Genomic DNA, 17,902 nt, shown 5'->3' with positions numbered 1-17,902 from the left:
AAAGGTTTACTTAATTACTGGCTTCTTGTCTTCTTTTTCCTCTTTAACAAATAGCAGAAACAAAGCCAAAGCTTTGTGGATTAATTGAATTGTTGAATGGAAGATTTCTACTCAGATTCCAATTCAAGATATATAGGTGGCATTTAGGAATATTAAGAAAATAAAGGAAGGAGCTTCAGAGATCTTTATCTCAAAAGGTTCTAAAGAAAAATGTTTGCACTCTCTCTTCAAGAATGGAGGCTTTATGCATCATTGCAGAACAGGAAAAAAAATGAATGCATAGTAAACAAACACACTGAGCAAATAAAGATACCCATTTATTTATTTATATAATTTGTATAATTTAAATAGACATAGGAGATATCTTGCTGAAATGGAGAAGATTGAGATCAGATGCACTGCCTGCCAGGGCATCCTAAAGGAGAATCAACAAAAATTAAGAGATCCTCATGTGATCAAAAGAATCATTTTGACTTTTTTTTGACCCTCCTCCTCTGGATATTCCTGCTTCCCATTACCTAGATGATCACAGTTATTAGCCTCTTTTTTCTCTTCACAGATTTTTCTTTTAAGTGGACCCATATGAGCAATATCCTTGAAATAAAGCATTGTCCTTGAGCAGTCTTTCAAACAGGATACTTTCTTAGCCCCTTCAAATACAATTATATCCTCTGTAAAACAAAACTTACGGCATTTATATTTCCTGGAGAAAGCGTGGGGTGGGGGCGAGGGGGAGGAAGGATGGAACTTTTGTGTGAAGCTATTGGACAAGTTGCTATTGAGAGATTTCATATGCTTTAAATTTGGTGTAGCCTTGAACTGATAGCAGTGCACAATTTTGATATAAATGAGATGATCCATGGCTGGAGACAAATATAAGAAATAACTAGGATGCACAGGCTCCAAATTGAAACACTTTTAAAATAGAGCTGATGAAATAAATGGGAATGATGTAAATTATGACTAATTTATAACCCATTGATTCAGTGCAACCCAATGTACACAAGGTGACATGCAAATATCATCCTGAGATTTGCTCAGGAATGCATTTCAGTCCATCTTCTCAGCATACAAGCATTACACTATTTAAAGATTATATAATGATGATTTTATCTGCAGCAATAGTGAGAAAAATAAATTAATATGCTAATATGAACAGCTTAGAAAATGCAGTAGCTAATTCAAGAATCAAGAGATACCTTAATTCTCAACAGCACACGGCTCTAAATTTGGAAATGTAAGATCTTGTAGCTATGAGATATATCTGCCTCAGGCATATTGTTTAATTATTTACTAATTAATTAACTAAGTACTTGATCAAACATTGCTCCAAATGACATCCGACTGACACAGATGCAGCTAAACTATTGTCTATGCTATAAAAATCTGATTTTGATTACTATCTAATATACATAATTCCATTACCTTTATTCAGTTTCCTTCAAGGTGAACTATGCCAGAATTATGCTGTGCACACACAGCACTCTTTGTCTACAGTTTGGCAAAATGGGCAGTAATTCTTAAATACAGGCAATCCTTGATTTCAAACTGTTCTTTCAACCATGGTTGAAAGTTATAACAGCTTTGAGAAAAGTGCTTTATGTATTATATTTGCACTTATGAGCATTGCACCACCTCCATGGTCACATGACCACAATTTGGGTGCTTGGCAACCAGCTCACATTTACAACTGATTGCAGCATCTTGTGTTCATGTGATTGTGACTGGCAAGCTTTTAAAAAAGCTTTCATTGAGGAAGCTAGATTTGCCTCACAACCACTCTAAAAATGGACATAAAATTAGGTCTGGTGGATTGTGGACTTGACTTCCACTGATTTGTGACTAAAATTCTAGTCCCATTTGTGCTTGTAAGTCAAGGACTAATTATAATAAAAATGAAGTAGAGGAACTGGCTTATGCTTCCTGGCTTATGTTGATACTTTGCAATGAACAGTGAGCAAAACCGTGCCAACCGTGTCCAATGATCCAAGCTAAGTTGCAGTTACACTTTCTTCACAAATGAGAACAGTGAATATTAGGGATTTATTAAAATAAAGTGACCAGCTCTTTTCAGAGGGATACTGAAATTGGGGTTTGTTATATTAATGCTACCATGCCATATAAGACCTTCCCCTTTGTAATAATACTTTTGTGTTTTTAAGCAAATGTAGAGCAGCTAAACAATTGCCTATCTCACCATGTTCACACTGCAAGCCAGAAAAAAGTGCAGGAGATGAACTTAAGGGGAATCTGTGGCTGTTAGCTGCTGATTTTTAATTCCCAATCAGCATGGTCAATGGTAGGGTATGTTGGAAGTTGCAATTTAGTTTTCTCTGCAGGGCCAGAGCCTTTTGCCATTTGGGGAATTTCAGAAATATGAGGAAATTTTCAAACATAGTTTATACTTTGTGCTAAGCCATGATTCCTTATGTATCACCTACAACTGGCAGAGTTGCACAATGTGTAAAGCCATAAACCATGAGGTATAAAGCAAAAATTGCATAATATGTTAATCCATTGACAAAGAAAACTTTTTATAGTATAACATGATCTGCAATACTAGTCCCTGGCTGCCCAAAGCCTATTATTGCCAGAGCCCAAATATCGCAATTGAAAAACCTTTCACAAGAGGCTGAAACAGGAATAAATCCCTCAGGATTTAATTTCTCCAAGTCCGAAGTCCTACCTTCTCCCGGAGATCTTCAATGGTCTTGTAATATGGGCTGTAATCACGGGTCGCAGTTGGTCCCTGCTTCTGGTACCACTCTCGAATTTTAACCTCTAGCTCAGAATTTGCCTCCTCCAGGGCACGCACTTTGTCCAGGTAGTTTGCCAGGCGGTCATTCAAATTCTGCATCGTCATCTTTTCATTTCCCGAAAGGAGGCCGTCACTGGCAGTTAGGTTCCCTCCAGCCCCACCAGCTCCACCAAAGCTGCCACTCCCAAAGCTGAAACTTCCACCACCATAGCCACTACCTAGGCCTCCTCCAAGCCCTGAAGAGGCTAACCTAGCAGTAGAGAAAGAGATGCCATAGCCACCAGATCCCCCATGGATACTTGGAGTTCTGAAGGAGGAAGAACCACCAAACCCTCCACCACCAATGGTAGAAGAGGATTGCCTAAAGCTGTAGGTGTTCATGATGAACGGATATCTCAGACCAGCTCTTAGCAACCAAGTGAAACACTTCGTGCTCTGGAGAGAATCTGAGAAGTTCTCCCCTCTCCCTGTCTCTTTTATTCTGTGCTGTTGTGGGAGTTGTCCATCCAACAAGCTGATATGTGAGCCCTCTGGAATGGACCAAGCCCTTTGTTAGCATAGAGATTCTTCTCATTGGTCAGTCAGAAAGAAATGGGCTGTTTCTTTCCTAAATATTTACTTAGAAATATTTTCTTCCCCTCCCCTTGTGTAACAATGTGTCGTTCCCCCCCCCCCAACTCCTTCCTTTAAGAACAAAAGTTGTGATTCACAGTAGGTGGCTTTCTGCTCAAAACCAAGACATTGATAAATGCTAGTTGATCATTTATTTAAGCCTCAGCTAAAACCTTGAGTACACATACCTGCGCTGACACACAATGGTTCTTTTGTGAAAGGGTGGGGGGGAGGGAAACAACTTGGAGCAGAAATCCAGCAGTTGAGATATTGCAGTGAAACTCAGACAAGAATTCATGCCCCCCCCCACCCCTGCAAGATTCATCTTCTTATTAAAGGGCTATGAACATAAACCCAGAATATCTCAGTTGCTCCCAATTGCTATAAAAACAGATTTCTTTGAAAGAAGAAGGTAAAAAGCTAACTCTATAAATTCTCAAATCTATAAATGTGTAAACCCTTAGATCTCAAAAGGGGAGATTTTAGCTGGGGAGGGAAACACTAGCATACGAGTGCTTCTTTTCTGCACGGAAAACAGGAAATTCTTGAGAGTGTTTTCACACATGGATGAGCACTTCCATGCATAACCAACCTGTGTGATTTCTCCTGCCTTGCACCTTAATGGTAGAATTCAAGCCAAAGATTTTCTATCATGTTTGTTCATACAATATGTTGATGTAGAGAAAAAGTGGGAATCTAGGGTGAAGCTATTCAGCAAGCCAACACCCATTTTGGTTTTGGCACTTTAAAAATGGGATTCTCCATACACCAAAGGCCCCAAGATGAGCAAGGTGCCTTGATCCTGCAAACCTTCTGGCCTGCTGTTATTTTTAAAGATGTATCATCCTATGATTTGAATGCAGTATCTCCCAACACTCGTGTGTAAAAAAAATGTACCTGATCTCCAATTGCTTTGAATGGCTCTGAATGATGGGGTTGTAGCCTGACACTTTTGGATGAACCTGCTCAGCTAGTTCTTGTTCAGCCTTGTTTAAGTGATTGTTGCAATGGTGATAAAAAAAATACATAACTTTGGGGCAATCCTTGCATTTACAACCTTTGCTTGTCTATAACACAAAGTGAAGCTGAAGTAAGATCATAAACCTGGTCATGTTTAATTTAGCTAATACTTCTCTTAATTATCAAGTTGCCAGTCCCTATTGTGGTCACTAAATAAGGATTATCTGTATAGGGAAGGTGTGTCTTATATTTATTTATTTATTTATTTATTTATTTATTTATTTATTTATTTATTTATTTATTTATTTATTTATTTATTTATTTATTTATTTATTTATTTATTTATTTATTATTTTGATTTATATACTGCCCTTCTCCTGAAGGACTCAGGACGGTTTACAGCCGAGTAAAAACAACAATACAAAAATTAAAACATTATTAAAAAACCGATTCAATTTGGCTAAAAATGATTAAAACTCTAATAAAACTCTAATAAGAGCCCCCATAAAACTATTAGGCCAGCCCTGCGCGATGAAACAGAAACGTCTTCAGCTCGCGCTGAAAGGTCCGGAGGTCAGGGAGTCAATGTATCCCTGGAGGTAGCTCGTTCCAGAGGGCAGGAGCCCCCACAGAGTAGGCCCTCCCCCTGGGGGTCGCCAGTCGACATTGTCTGACCGATGGCACCCTGAGGAAGCCCTCCCTATGGGAGCGCACTGGTCGATGGGAGGCAATCGGTGGCAGCAGGCGGTCCCGTAAATAACCCGGTCCTATGCCACGGAGCACTTTAAAGGTAATAACCAGCACCTTGAATTGCACCCGGAAGACCACTGGCAACCAGTGCAGCTTGCGCAGGAGCCTCGAGTTGCTCCCTCTACTACCTGCGCAGCTGCATTCTGGACCAATTGAAGCCTCCGGGTGCTCTTCAAGGTGAGCCCCATGTAGAGAACATTGCAGTAGTCCAGGCGGGAAGTGACGAGGGCATGAGTGACCATGCATAAGGAATCCCGGTCTAGGAAAGGACGCAACTGGCGTATCAGGTGAACCTGATAAAAAGCTCCCCTGGCGACGGCCGTCATATGCTCTTCTAAAGACAGCCATACATCCAGGAAGATGCCTAGATTGCGGACCTTTTCAATGGGGGCCAATGACTCTCCCCCTACAGTCAGTGATGGAGTCAGCTGACTGTACTGGGAAGCCGGCATCCACAGCCACTCAGTCTTGGAAGGGTTGAGCCGAAGCCTGTTTTTCCCCATCCAGACCTGCACGGCCTCCAGACACCGGGACAACACTTTGACAGCTTTGTTGCGGTGGTTAGGGGTGGAAATGTACAGCTGTGTATCATTAGCGTACAGATGACATTGCACCCCAAAACCACGGATGATCTCACCTAGCGGCTTCATACAGATGTTGGACAGGAGAAGTGAGAGAACCGACCCCTGTGGCACCCCACACATGAGGTGCCTCGCGGTCTAACTCTGCCCCCCTGCCAACACTGTCTGTGAACAGTTAGAGACGTAGGAGGAAAACCACCGAAAAACGGTGCCCCCCACTCCCAACCTCTCCTGCCGTCGCAGCAGGATACCATGGTCGATGGTATCAAAAGCTGCAGAGAGATCTAATAGGACCAGGGCAGAGGAACAACCCGTCCCGAGCCCTCCAGAGATCATCCACCAACACAACCAATGCCCTCTCCGTACTGTACCCAGGCCGAAAGCCGGACTGGAACTGGTCCAGATAGACAGTTTCATCCAGGTACTGGGGGAACTGTTGCGCCACCACACTCTCAACAACCTTCACCACAAAACGAAGGTTGGAGACAGGACAATAATTCTCTAAGGCAGCTGGATCCAGGGAGGGATTCTTGAGGAGGGGCCTCACCACCACCTCTTTTAAGGCGGTGGGGAAGATACCCTCCATCAAAGAAGCATTGACAATTCCCTGAAGCCAGCTTCGTGTAACCTCCCAGGCAGCCAGTACTAACCAGGAGGGACACAGGTCCAATAAACATGTGGTCGTGTTAAGCCTCCCCAATATCCTGTCCATGTCCTTGGGAGCCACCGCATCAAACTCTTCCCAGATTACATCATCAAGACCTACCTCCGTCGTCCCGCCTGAATCTACCCAATCCGCGTCCAGACCGTCCCGGATCTGAGTGATTTTATTGTGCAGATATTGTCCAAAATCCTCAGCACGTCCTTGCAAGGGGTCCTTCCACGCTCCCTGCAAAAGGAGGGAGTGGGTCACCCTAAACAAGGCGGCTGGGCGATTATCTGCCAATGCAATAAGAGTGGAAAAATACTCCCGTTTTGCCATTCTTATTGCCACTAGGTAAGTCTGAATATGAGACCTTACTAGTGTTCGGTCCGATTCAGAACGGCTAGCCCTCCAATCACTCTCTAGGTGTCTTTTCCGGCGCTTCATTTCTCTCAGCTCCTCAGAATACCAAGGAGCCAGTCGAGATCGGCGCCAGGTCAGAGGCCGCAAAGGCACAACGCGATCCAAAGCCCCAGCCACCGCCCTTTCCCAGGCAGCCACTAGTTCTTCAGATGAGCCATGAGCTAGATCCTCAGGAAATGTCCCAAGCTCCGTTAGCAACCTCTCCGGGTCCATCAGGCGCCTGGGACGGAACCAATGAGTCGGTCCTGTCTCCTGCGGTGGGGATTGGCGGTTCGATAGTCAAGTTGAAGGAGTGAATGATCCGACCATGACAAGGATTCGATGACTAGCTCCCCTAATTCTAGATCATTTAACCACTGCCCAGAAACAAAAATCAGGTCCAGCATGTTTCCCCCGATGTGAGTGGGACCCTTAACTAACTGGGTCAGGTCCAAGGCTGTCATGGAAGCCAAGAACTCCCGAGCCGCCGTTGATGATTCACCGACCGACGGCAGGTTGAAGTCCCCCATAACCATAAGTCTGGGGATATCAACCGCCATCTCAGCTATCACATCCAGCAGTTCAGACAGGGCTGTTGTCACGCAGCAAGGAGCCAGGTACGTAAACAAGCCCACCTGCATCCCCAGGCCCCACTTCACAAAGAGGGACTCGCATCCGGTTATCTGTGGTACAGTGACCTCCCTCGGCTCCAGACCTTCTTTGATAATAACCGCCACCCCCCACCCCTCCCCTGGGTCCTTGGCTGATGAAATGCACGGAAGCCCGGTGGGCACATTTCAACAAGGGGCACCCCCCCTTCTGTGCCCAACCAGGTCATAATAAAGGTTTTCCAGCATATGTAATGTTAACCTACATTTTTCATGACCTGGGGGAAAAGTGGGGGCATTGTTCCCCTTGCCTTGTACAAAAAAGAAAGTAGATAATCACTCTACTACCAGAATACTTTAAAATATCTGGTGGAGGGAATTTCAATTTATTTTCTAGTAAGATATATACATGCAAGTGCTATCCTAGAAACTATACATGTCCTGCTCCCAAAGTCTATGATAACTCAGCAGCCATTCCTTCCTAGGTCAACCTGCATTTCCCATTAAGCTAATCAAAAGTGATTTATTTGAAGTGGTTTAAGGTAAAGGTAAAGGTTCCCCTCATACATATGTGTTAGTCGTTCCCAACTCTAGGGGACGGTGCTCATCTCTGTTTCAAAGCCAAAGAGCCAGCGCTGTCCGAAGACGTCTCCGTTGTCATGTGGCTGGCATGACTAAATGCCAAAGGCGCATGGAGCTCTGTTACCTTCCCACCAAAGGTGGTCCCTATTTTTCTACTTGCATTTTTTACGTGCTTTCGAACTGCTAGGTTGGCAGAAGTGAAGTGGTTTACAGTGAGGCTAATAATAATTCAGAATACCAATCAACTGATCTTACCTACCATTTTTCATCTTGGCAACTTTAAGCTGGGCAGACTTCTACTTCCAGAAATACCTAGTCATCATGCTGGGAGTTCCAGGAGTTAAAATCCAAACTACTTAAAAGTTGTCAAGTTAAGAAACACTGATCTAACCTAACCAAGACAGCTTTAGCAGCAGATACTCTGCATGTAAAAAGGAAAGTTCTTAAAACTTTCTTGGTAGCCTAGAGTTTAGGGGAGGTGCTTTTTCTCAGGAGGTGTGAGTTCCAAAAGGTGAAGAGACCACTAAGATGGCTTGTCAAGCTAAGCTCCCTCTCTCCCACTGGATGAGACCTGCATGTAAAGGGCACTGAAATACCACATTGTTTTTAAATCAATAGGAATATAAAGTATGAAAAAAATGTTCATTAATAAATTCAGAATAATTCCCAGTATTGCAGTAATGAAAGGCCAAATATATATTATGACAATTGTGGACTGCAGGCAGTCCTTGACCTATGACCACAGTTGGAACCAGAATTTCCATTGCTAGGCAAGAAATTGTTAAGTGAGTCAGACCCAATTTTGGGACCTTTTTTGCCAAAGTTGTTAAATGAATCACATCAGTTATTAAGTGAATCATGCAATTGTTAAGCAAATCCAGCTTTCTCCATCAACTTTTCTTGTTGGGAGCCAAGTGAAAAGGTTGCAGATGGCAGTCACATGGCTGCAGGAAATGCAATCATCAAAAATACATGCAGTTGCCAAGGGCCTGAATTTTGATTATGTGACCTTGGGGAATACTATAATGCAGGGGTGTCAAACTCAAGACCCAGGGGCTGGATCTGACCTGCGGGATGCTTAGATCTGGCCCATGGGACCGCCCTGGAAACAGCGACGGATTGTCCCATGGTGCCTCTGCCAGAGAAAACAGAGCTCTGGAGGGCTCCGGGTGGCCATCCTGAACTCTATTTTTGCTGGCAAAGGGTTGCAGGAGGCCGTCACTGGCTAAAACAGAACTCAGGAACCAGTTTTTGCTAGCAGAGCACTTGGCTCCCCACAGACACCCCCGACATGAGTGACGAGCCACACCCACCCTGGCCCGCCAAGGACAAACACAACCCTGATGTCACCCTCAATGAAATCTAGTTTGACACCACTGCTATAATGGTCATAAGTATGAGGACTGGTTGTAAGATACTTTTTCCAGTGCTGCTGTAACTTCAAACAGTCGCTAAACAAATGGTTGTAACTTGAAGACTACTTAACTGTAGGCCTGACTTGGAAGGTGGAGGGGGGCGGGGATGGGATAAAGCTTCAAGGACTGTTTTTTTTTTTTAATGCTGGTTAGAGGCAGAACAAAAGGCACAAGCCTTTTAGAGTCCTGTTTGAGACGTTTCTTATGGAGGCTACTGAAGGCTTATGGCATATTTGCACTATATGGTTTATATAAATGTGTGTACAGGATACACATGACTGGATGTTTGCAGTTTTAATAGTCCAAAAGATACATTTCCCTTTATTTCCTCTCTTCTCTTCTCTTCTCTTCTCTTCTCTTCTCTTCTCTTCTCTTCTCTTCTCTTCTCTTCTCTTCTCTTCTCTTCTTTCCTCTCCCCTCCCCTCTCCCCTTCTCTTCTCTTCCCTTTCCCTCTCCCTTTTCCCTACTTCTTCCTCTCCAATTTTCTCCCACTTGCACTTCGTCTCTTTCTTCGTCTCTCTTTTTTAGTATATTTTTACTAAAAGATTTGACATAATTAAAAGATAAATAAAAGATATAGAGAAAACAGAAAAAGGCAAAAGATGAAATGCTACAAATGGTACAGATAAGAAAGGAAAAAAGAAAAGCGAAGTTGAAAAGCAGCTTCCAATCTTTACAGCAGTTACAAACTAACTTCTACCATTTCTCCCTCTTCAAAATTACATTGTATAGATTCCTTCTTCCCATTTTTAAATCAGCAAATTCAGAAATTAGTAGTTCATTTTAAAACAAAGATGGGCCATTCTTGTAGTCCATGAAAATTTTGAAATTTCCATTATTCCATACCAACCTCAGCGTTATCTTGTTCTTAATTTGACCTGAGCTGCATTTCCTCATAGATCTCTTGCTTTATCATGGAATAAATCAACACACTACCTTAGGGGAAGTGTAGCACAAAGCTTAATAGATTGACCAGGATAGACCTGTCCAGCAGGTTCTACCAACTTTATTTTACTAGTAATCTATTTCTTTATCAAATAACAGAATCATTTTGTTAGAAAAGTCTTCCAAAAGATCAGCTAGATAAAGCCAATATTTCACTACCCTAAAGTAAGAAAGCAACTGGGAATTATATTCCTTCAGATTTGTAGGGCACCAGTTTAGAGCACAGGGGTCTAAGGAAAGGATAGAATAAATAACCCCTGTTCGCATAACTTAATACTTGCACTTTCTAAGTGAAACTATACTGAGTCAGGCTGAAGACTTATTCAGTGTCCTATTTCTCACAAGGTCAGCGTGATCACGTCCTTCATCCATGCAGTGATGTTGACAGACTCTATGCACCAGGAAGCATATTTGGGCATGGAATGTTGTAATTACAGTTAAGAAGAAAAAGGGCATTGAAAGAATATGTAAAGGACGGTGAAGAAGATGAACTGAAGCAGTAGTGGGTTTAAAAATTTTCTCCATATCGGGGGAAACGGCGGTCAGGTCTGGGAAAATCCTCTTGTATGCCCAAGGACCGAGTCTGCAATAATTTCTTGTAAGCCCCGCCTCCGGTAGCCGTCCTCCAGCTTTTCGACTCGGTCACTGTCAGGACCAGACGTGTCGTCTAGTCATCCGTGCCTTTAATGGTTCTTTAAAAATTTAGTTGACATCGTTTATATTCACAGGATTGTGATTCCAGCGTGATAGGCTCTTCTAGCCTAAGTCCGCTGATGGCCGGTTTTTTCCGGCTTTAATTAGCCAGTCCGGCATTCCCTCTGGTTTTGCGATCAGGGCTTCCCCTGAAAATTAAACAGAGAGCTCGCTGCTTCTCATTGCAGCGGGCGGGCTACAGCTAATTATTTGGCAGGCTGTTAGCCTCGGCGCCTGGAGGCTTCCGCACCGAAACTGATCGCATTTGAAGCCTTTGTCGGCTAGCGATCTGAGTGGCATCGGGGCTTACTGACTGTGGATGGGATAAAGCTTCAAGGACTGTTTTTTTTTTTTAATGCTGGTTAGAGGCAGAACAAAAGGCACAAGCCTTTTAGAGTCCTGTTTGAGACGTTTCTTATGGAGGCTACTGAAGGCTTATGGCATATTTGCACTATATGGTTTATATAAATGTGTGTATAGGATACACATGACTGGATGTTTGCAGTTTTAATAGTCCAAAAGATACATTTCCCTTTATTTCCTCTCTTCTCTTCTCTTCTCTTCTCTTCTCTTCTCTTCTCTTCTCTTCTCTTCTCTTCTCTTCTCTTCTCTTCTTTCCTCTCCCCTCCCCTCTCCCCTTCTCTTCTCTTCCCTTTCCCTCTCCCTTTTCCCTACTTCTTCCTCTCCAATTTTCTCCCACTTGCACTTCGTCTCTTTCTTCGTCTCTCTTTTTAGTATATTTTACTAAAAGATTTGACATAATTAAAAGATAAATAAAAGATATAGAGAAAACAGAAAAAGGCAAAAGATGAAATGCTACAAATGGTACAGATAAGAAAGGAAAAAAGAAAAGCGAAGTTGAAAAGCAGCTTCCAATCTTTACAGCAGTTACAAACTAACTTCTACCATTTCTCCTCTTCAAAATTACATTGTATAGATTCCTTCTTCCCATTTTTAAATCAGCAAATTCAGAAATTAGTAGTTCATTTTAAAACAAAGATGGGCCATTCTTGTAGTCCATGAAAATTTTGAAATTTCCATTATTCCATTAAAATGTGAAAAAAGAAGAAAAAAAACTGAAGAGGTATACTTAATTAAGATGAGGGATCTCTTTTTCAGCACAAAAAACGTGCTGAAAAACTCGGCTTATACTCGAGTATATACGGTAATCTATTTCTTTATCAAATAACAGAATCATTTTGTTAGAAAAGTCTTCCAAAAGATCAGCTAGATAAAGCCAATATTTCACTACCCTAAAGTAAGAAAGCAACTGGGAATTATATTCCTTCAGATTTGTAGGGCACCAGTTTAGAGCACAGGGGTCTAAGGAAAGGATAGAATAAATAACCCCTGTTCGCATAACTTAATACTTGCACTTTCTAAGTGAAACTATACTGAGTCAGGCTGAAGACTTATTCAGTGTCCTATTTCTCACAAGGTCAGCGTGATCACGTCCTTCATCCATGCAGTGATGTTGACAGACTCTATGCACCAGGAAGCATATTTGGGCATGGAATGTTGTAATTACAGTTAAGAAGAAAAAGGGCATTGAAAGAATATGTAAAGGACGGTGAAGAAGATGAACTGAAGCAGTAGTGGGTTTAAAAATTTTCTCCATATCGGGGGAAACGGCGGTCAGGTCTGGGAAAATCCTCTTGTATGCCCAAGGACCGAGTCTGCAATAATTTCTTGTAAGCCCCGCCTCCGGTAGCCGTCCTCCAGCTTTTCGACTCGGTCACTGTCAGGACCAGACGTGTCGTCTAGTCATCCGTGCCTTTAATGGTTCTTTAAAAATTTAGTTGACATCGTTTATATTCACAGGATTGTGATTCCAGCGTGATAGGCTCTTCTAGCCTAAGTCCGCTGATGGCGGGTTTTTTCCGGCTTTAATTAGCCAGTCCGACATTCCCTCTGGTTTTGCGATCAGGGCTTCCCCTGAAAATTAAACAGAGAGCTCGCTGCTTCTCATCGCAGCGGGCGGGCTACAGCTAATTATTTGGCAGGCTGTTAGCCTCGGCGCCTGGAGGCTTCCTCACCGAAACTGATCGCATTTGAAGCCTTTGTCGGCTAGCGATCTGAGTGGCATCGGGGCTTACTGACTGTGGGGCAATCAGCAGAGGAGACAAACCTGCCCCATATCGCGCCCTTAGCCTACGCGATTAGCGATCGCGCCATTAGCCTACGCGGCTAGCGATCGGCCCCAACTTTCATCAGAGATGGGACAAAGCCATTCCAGACCTGATAGAGGATTCCACGCTCTCATCCCCTTACAGAACTGCTTTTAACTGCTAGGGTCGTGAGTAATATTTTTCACTTTGTTCCATCCTGCTCAGAAAGTTTTTTTTGCCTCACCCCATTTAGGCGGGCTAATTATCAAAATGGCCAAACGCCAAACGCACTAAAAGGTCCAAAGGCTCTAAGAGCAAGGAAAGGAGCCGCCATTTTAGTGACCCAGGGGAAGGCTCTTCAGCAGCCGTTCTTACCCCTACCTCTCCTGGGGCGCCTATTCCAAACCCCTTGTCTTCCAAGCCTCAATCCAGGGCTGAGGAACGTAGGCATAAGGCAATTCAAAAGGTTATTGATAAGGCAGTTAAAAGATCTGGCACAGCTAACAAACATAATCAGGGGGACAAGTCACCTCAGAGGGCCTCTGCCTTTTCCACCGAGCAGCCCCAGCAATCAGTCAATCCCTCTGGTTCAGGAGCATGGTCACCTGATCGCTCTGGGGCTATGTCCTTGCCTTCATTCCCGGAGATAGCTCCTTTGTTTCAGCCCTTGCCTGCCATGTCAGAATCAGCCCCTACGTTCCAGTCTTTACCAGGGCAACAGTCCTTATCAGGGCTCCTACCTACCCAGAGTGAGGCATCACATTTGTTTCAACCATTACCTGCTCCTGGCCAGCAGCTTTCCTCAGCCCATCCACAGCCTGGCCAGCTTCCAGCCTTTCCTGCGATGGCAGGGCCTCCTCAGCACGCCTTATTACAGATGCCTCAACAACCCCTTCAATTACCGGAGCAATTTGGGTTCCTCATCTCCGAGGCCATTCGCCAAGGGGTAGCCCAGTCTCTCCAAGAGGGGTCATCTAACGATCATGCTGGCAGACATTCACGTCACTGCCCGTCCCATACCTACGATAATAGGGGTCATCACTCAGGCCAGGAATATCACCGGGACCACTCTCCTGGATCCATCAGCCAGGAATCCCTTTCGGAAGAAGAAGACTCTAGAGATTTTGCCTTATCAGATGACGAGGGACTGGGCCACATCTCTTCAGATCCCTCCTTTTCAAGGCTCAGGCCTCCACGGGTCTAGGTGGCTCGATTCCATCTCAATTTTCAGCACCTTCTGCTCAGGATCCTTCTGGCAAACTGTTTGCAGAACCCACCGTAGTTTCTGAGACCATCCCGGCCCCGAAACTCTTTGTTGACATGGTCCAGCACCAGTGGCAATTCCCAGGTTCGGGGTCAAACCCAAATGCCCAGGATAAAAGGTTCTACAGCGTGGCTCCTGACCTGGAGAATTTGCTCAAAGTACCCACTGTGGATGCTCCTGTAGTTGCCCTAATGACTAACTCACGGGTTACGGGTCCAGCAGATGAATCCCTTCGCCCAGAAGAGAAAAGAGCTGACCGTACCATTGTAAAAGGGCACCAGGCCTCGGCATGGGCTGTCAGAGCTTCAATGGCAGCCTCCTTTTTCAACCGAGCCTCTCTGATATGGATCAGACAGCTCCAGAGCAGAATCCCATTGACTGATGTCTGCCAAATCTAGTCTAAACATCTCACTGACTGTGCAACCAACCATATACAGTATGATAGAAAACTATAGAATCTGAATTCTACAAGAACCTCTGCATTTTCTGTAGAGAATCTCTGCAGAACTATGGTGCAAATATTCTATTTTAAATCATTACTGTTTATGAGCTGTTCTTCAATTCATTAATTTATGTTTTGGGGGGTTGAACTATTATGCTAGTTGAAACATAAAATTGGTCTGACTATTTGGAACCAGGCAATTTTAATATGCCTTTCACATATTGTCTCATAGACATTGGGATACTAGCATTTATTTCAAAGACATGTAAAATGTGAAACAATAACAGAAAATGTGCATTGTTCTTCTCACAGCTTAATAGATTGAGAAAATTGATATAATAGATTGAGAATGTAGCAGCTCAGGCTATAATCCAGGGGTGAAATCCAGCAGGTTCTGACAGATTCTGGAGAACTGGTAGCGGAAATTTTGAGCAGTTCGGAGAACTGACAAATATCACCTCTGGCTGGCCCCAGAGAGAGGTGTGAATGGAGATTTTGCAATATCCTTCCCCCAGGAATGGGGTGGGAATGGAGATTTTGCAGTAACCTTCCCCTGGAGTGGGGTGGGAATGGAGATTTTGCAGTATCCTTCCCATGCCACACCCACCAAGCCACACCCACAGAACCGGTAGTAAAAAAAATTGGATTTCACCACTGCTGTAATCTATCTGGAAATGAACCCTCTGATCCAGGAGTTTACTTCTGAGTAGGCAATCATATAATTGTATTGGGAGTGATATTATATCAGAAGAATATGAAGAGTTGAGAAAAATAAATTAATCTTAACTTTAAAAAGTTGTGGGATGCTTCAGGGATCAACACTGTCCCTTCTCCTGCTTAACATATACATGAAACCACTGGGTGAAATCATCTGTCACCTAAAATTCAATATCATGATGTACATTGACAATATGCAGCTTGATATCTCAAATCAGTCTGCACAGGTATATTGTTGATCTACTGACCCAGTTCTGGAGGCTATTTGGGTCGGGATGGGCTGGAGCAAACTTTCATTCAAGACTGATTGGCTCTGCTGATTAGTCACCCAGGGCAAGGAATAGTTCTGTCAGCCTCCACTCCAATCCTTACATATTTTTGTACAATTTATATTCAGTAGTTAGATTGTAATGGGTTCTTTGTGTAATGTAAAATAGTTTAGGCTGTAAGATGTATTACTGCCCTAGTCAGGGTAAGGGAAGAGGGCCCTTTAAGAGTGTTGTCTGACATAACAGAAAGGGGAGGGGAGATTGATGCTTTGAATTCAACAGGAATGTTAGAGCGTGGACTTTCAATGGACATTGCATTCCTGAGATGATTTACAGCCAGAGACCTGCGGAAGCCGAGAAGGAGCTGGCATTGGACCAGACCTGCTGACCTCTTGGGGAGAGGAGGGACTAACGAAAGGATATGGAATGTTAGCCATATTTTGTCTCAGATCCAACTTTATACTGCTGCAGTCCAGATGTATCTAGTAAAAGTACTTTTCTTTATTTGCAAATGAAGTCAAGGTGTATTCCTTCCTAGATATAATCAGAGGCAGCCTGACAAGTTCCATCAATAGTTCCAGATTGGACTGCATTTCCCCATTCATCATCTGTGCACAACTAGGTGATTCTGCTGGAATCATAGCCATTGCTCAAAGAGCAGGTGGCAGTAGTGGCCAGGAAGACCTCTGTACAGATTCATTCTGTGAACCATCAGCACTGCTTCCTGGAAGCTATAACTGATACAAAATGCAGTAGCATAAACAGTAATGGGCACATATTGATCTATGCGTTATTGCTGCTATGCAGGTTGCATTGGTTGCCATTTGTCTTCTAGGTGCAATTTAAGGTACTATTTGATACCTATAAAGCTCTATATGGCTTAGGGCAGGGGTCTTCAAACTATGCCCTGTGGGCAAGATAATGGCCTACTGAAGCCATTAATCCGGCCTGCATGGGATCATGAGGCTGCCCCATCACATTACCCCAGTCACCCATTGGCCTCCAGTTTCTGACTGGAGACCAAAAATGGGCCACATGGAGGCCTCCAGGGGCCTCCCCACAGCCGGCAGAGTGCTGCAGGACTGGATTGGAGGAGGAGGCCCCCCCCTCGCCCACCTGCTGGGCAGACTAGTCTTCATGTTTCAAGCAACAAGAGATGTGTTGCTTTTGGGGAGACTGCGGGATTGCCCTGCCTCCCCACTGGCCAGCTGGTCTTAGAGGTGCAGCTCATCAGCCTCTGGATGTCAGATACTCACCACCTAGCACCAGTTCAGGGGTTCCTTCCCATTCCAGGGGACAGAGAGAGAGACAGAGAGAGAGAGAGAGAAAGAGAGAGAGAGAGACACACACACACACACACACACACACACAGAGACAGAGAGAGGGAGGGGGAAAAGAGACAAGAGACACAGAGAGACAGAAAGAGAGAGGGGGGGAAGAGAGAGCGATAGAGAGGAAGAGCGAGAGCGAGAGGAAGAGAGAGAGAAGGAGGAAGAGAGAGACACAGAGAGAGAGACACACAGAGAGAAGGAGGGGGAAGAAAGAGAGAGACAAGAGACACAGAGAGACAGAGATAGACAGAGAGAGAGGAAGAGAGGGGAAGAGAGAGAGATAGAGAGGGAGGGAGGGAGGGAAAGAGAACAACAAGAGACACTGAGGGAGGGAGGGGGGAGAGAGAGAGTTGTTGATTGTAAGCTCCTTGGGGCTGAGAAGAATTGCTGCAAAATTGTGTTTCCTGAAGTGGACCATTAGACTCCTAAATAACTTAAAAAAAGTTTGAGGACCCCTGTCGTAGGGCCTGGATGACCTCTGTTTCTGGATTCATTCCAAATCCCTTCTATAAACATAGTTATCTTGTGGGATCGAGGAAGTATGCCTTCTGTCTCATGTCCCTGCCCCTTCCCCAAGATTTGGATGGATTCTGAAAAGCTCTTAAGATCTGACTTTGGTTTCAGGCCTGGGATTAATGTTTTATGGAGCCCCTGGTGTGGTTTATTATTATTAGGATTGCTTTGGACCAGATTTGTCAAGTGTTTAATACTGTCAAACGTTTTTATTGGGGTTTTTTTTGGGGGGGGGGTGTTTGTCCAGAGTCTACTAGAATGAGTGGCTGTAACTAACATATATAAATCAATGAACAAATCAGTGCAAAA

The 17,902-nt window shown here is 43.9% G+C and overlaps 1 protein-coding gene across 4 annotated transcripts in view; it reads right to left on the bottom strand.

Annotated features, from left to right (window-relative positions):
• LOC131196830 (keratin, type I cytoskeletal 19-like) overlaps window positions 1–17,902 on the bottom strand; it is a 45,777-nt gene that overhangs the window by 7,982 nt on the left and 19,893 nt on the right. The window contains exon 1 of one of the 4 annotated variants that reach the window (XM_058180218.1): window positions 2,687–3,241. The exons of 2 other annotated variants lie outside the window; for them this stretch is intronic. In XM_058180218.1, coding sequence (XP_058036201.1) covers window positions 2,687–3,139 — 453 coding nt within the window. In that variant the 5' untranslated portion in view covers window positions 3,140–3,241. Of the gene's footprint in view, window positions 1–2,686; window positions 3,242–17,902 lie in introns of those variants that run through there. One more of the 4 variants, XM_058180219.1, reaches the window with a different exon arrangement.

Source organism: Ahaetulla prasina, chromosome 4 (assembly GCF_028640845.1).
Source record: "Ahaetulla prasina isolate Xishuangbanna chromosome 4, ASM2864084v1, whole genome shotgun sequence".
Classification (NCBI taxonomy): Eukaryota; Metazoa; Chordata; class Lepidosauria; order Squamata; family Colubridae; genus Ahaetulla; species Ahaetulla prasina.
This window is presented reverse-complemented; position numbering and strand designations above follow the sequence as displayed.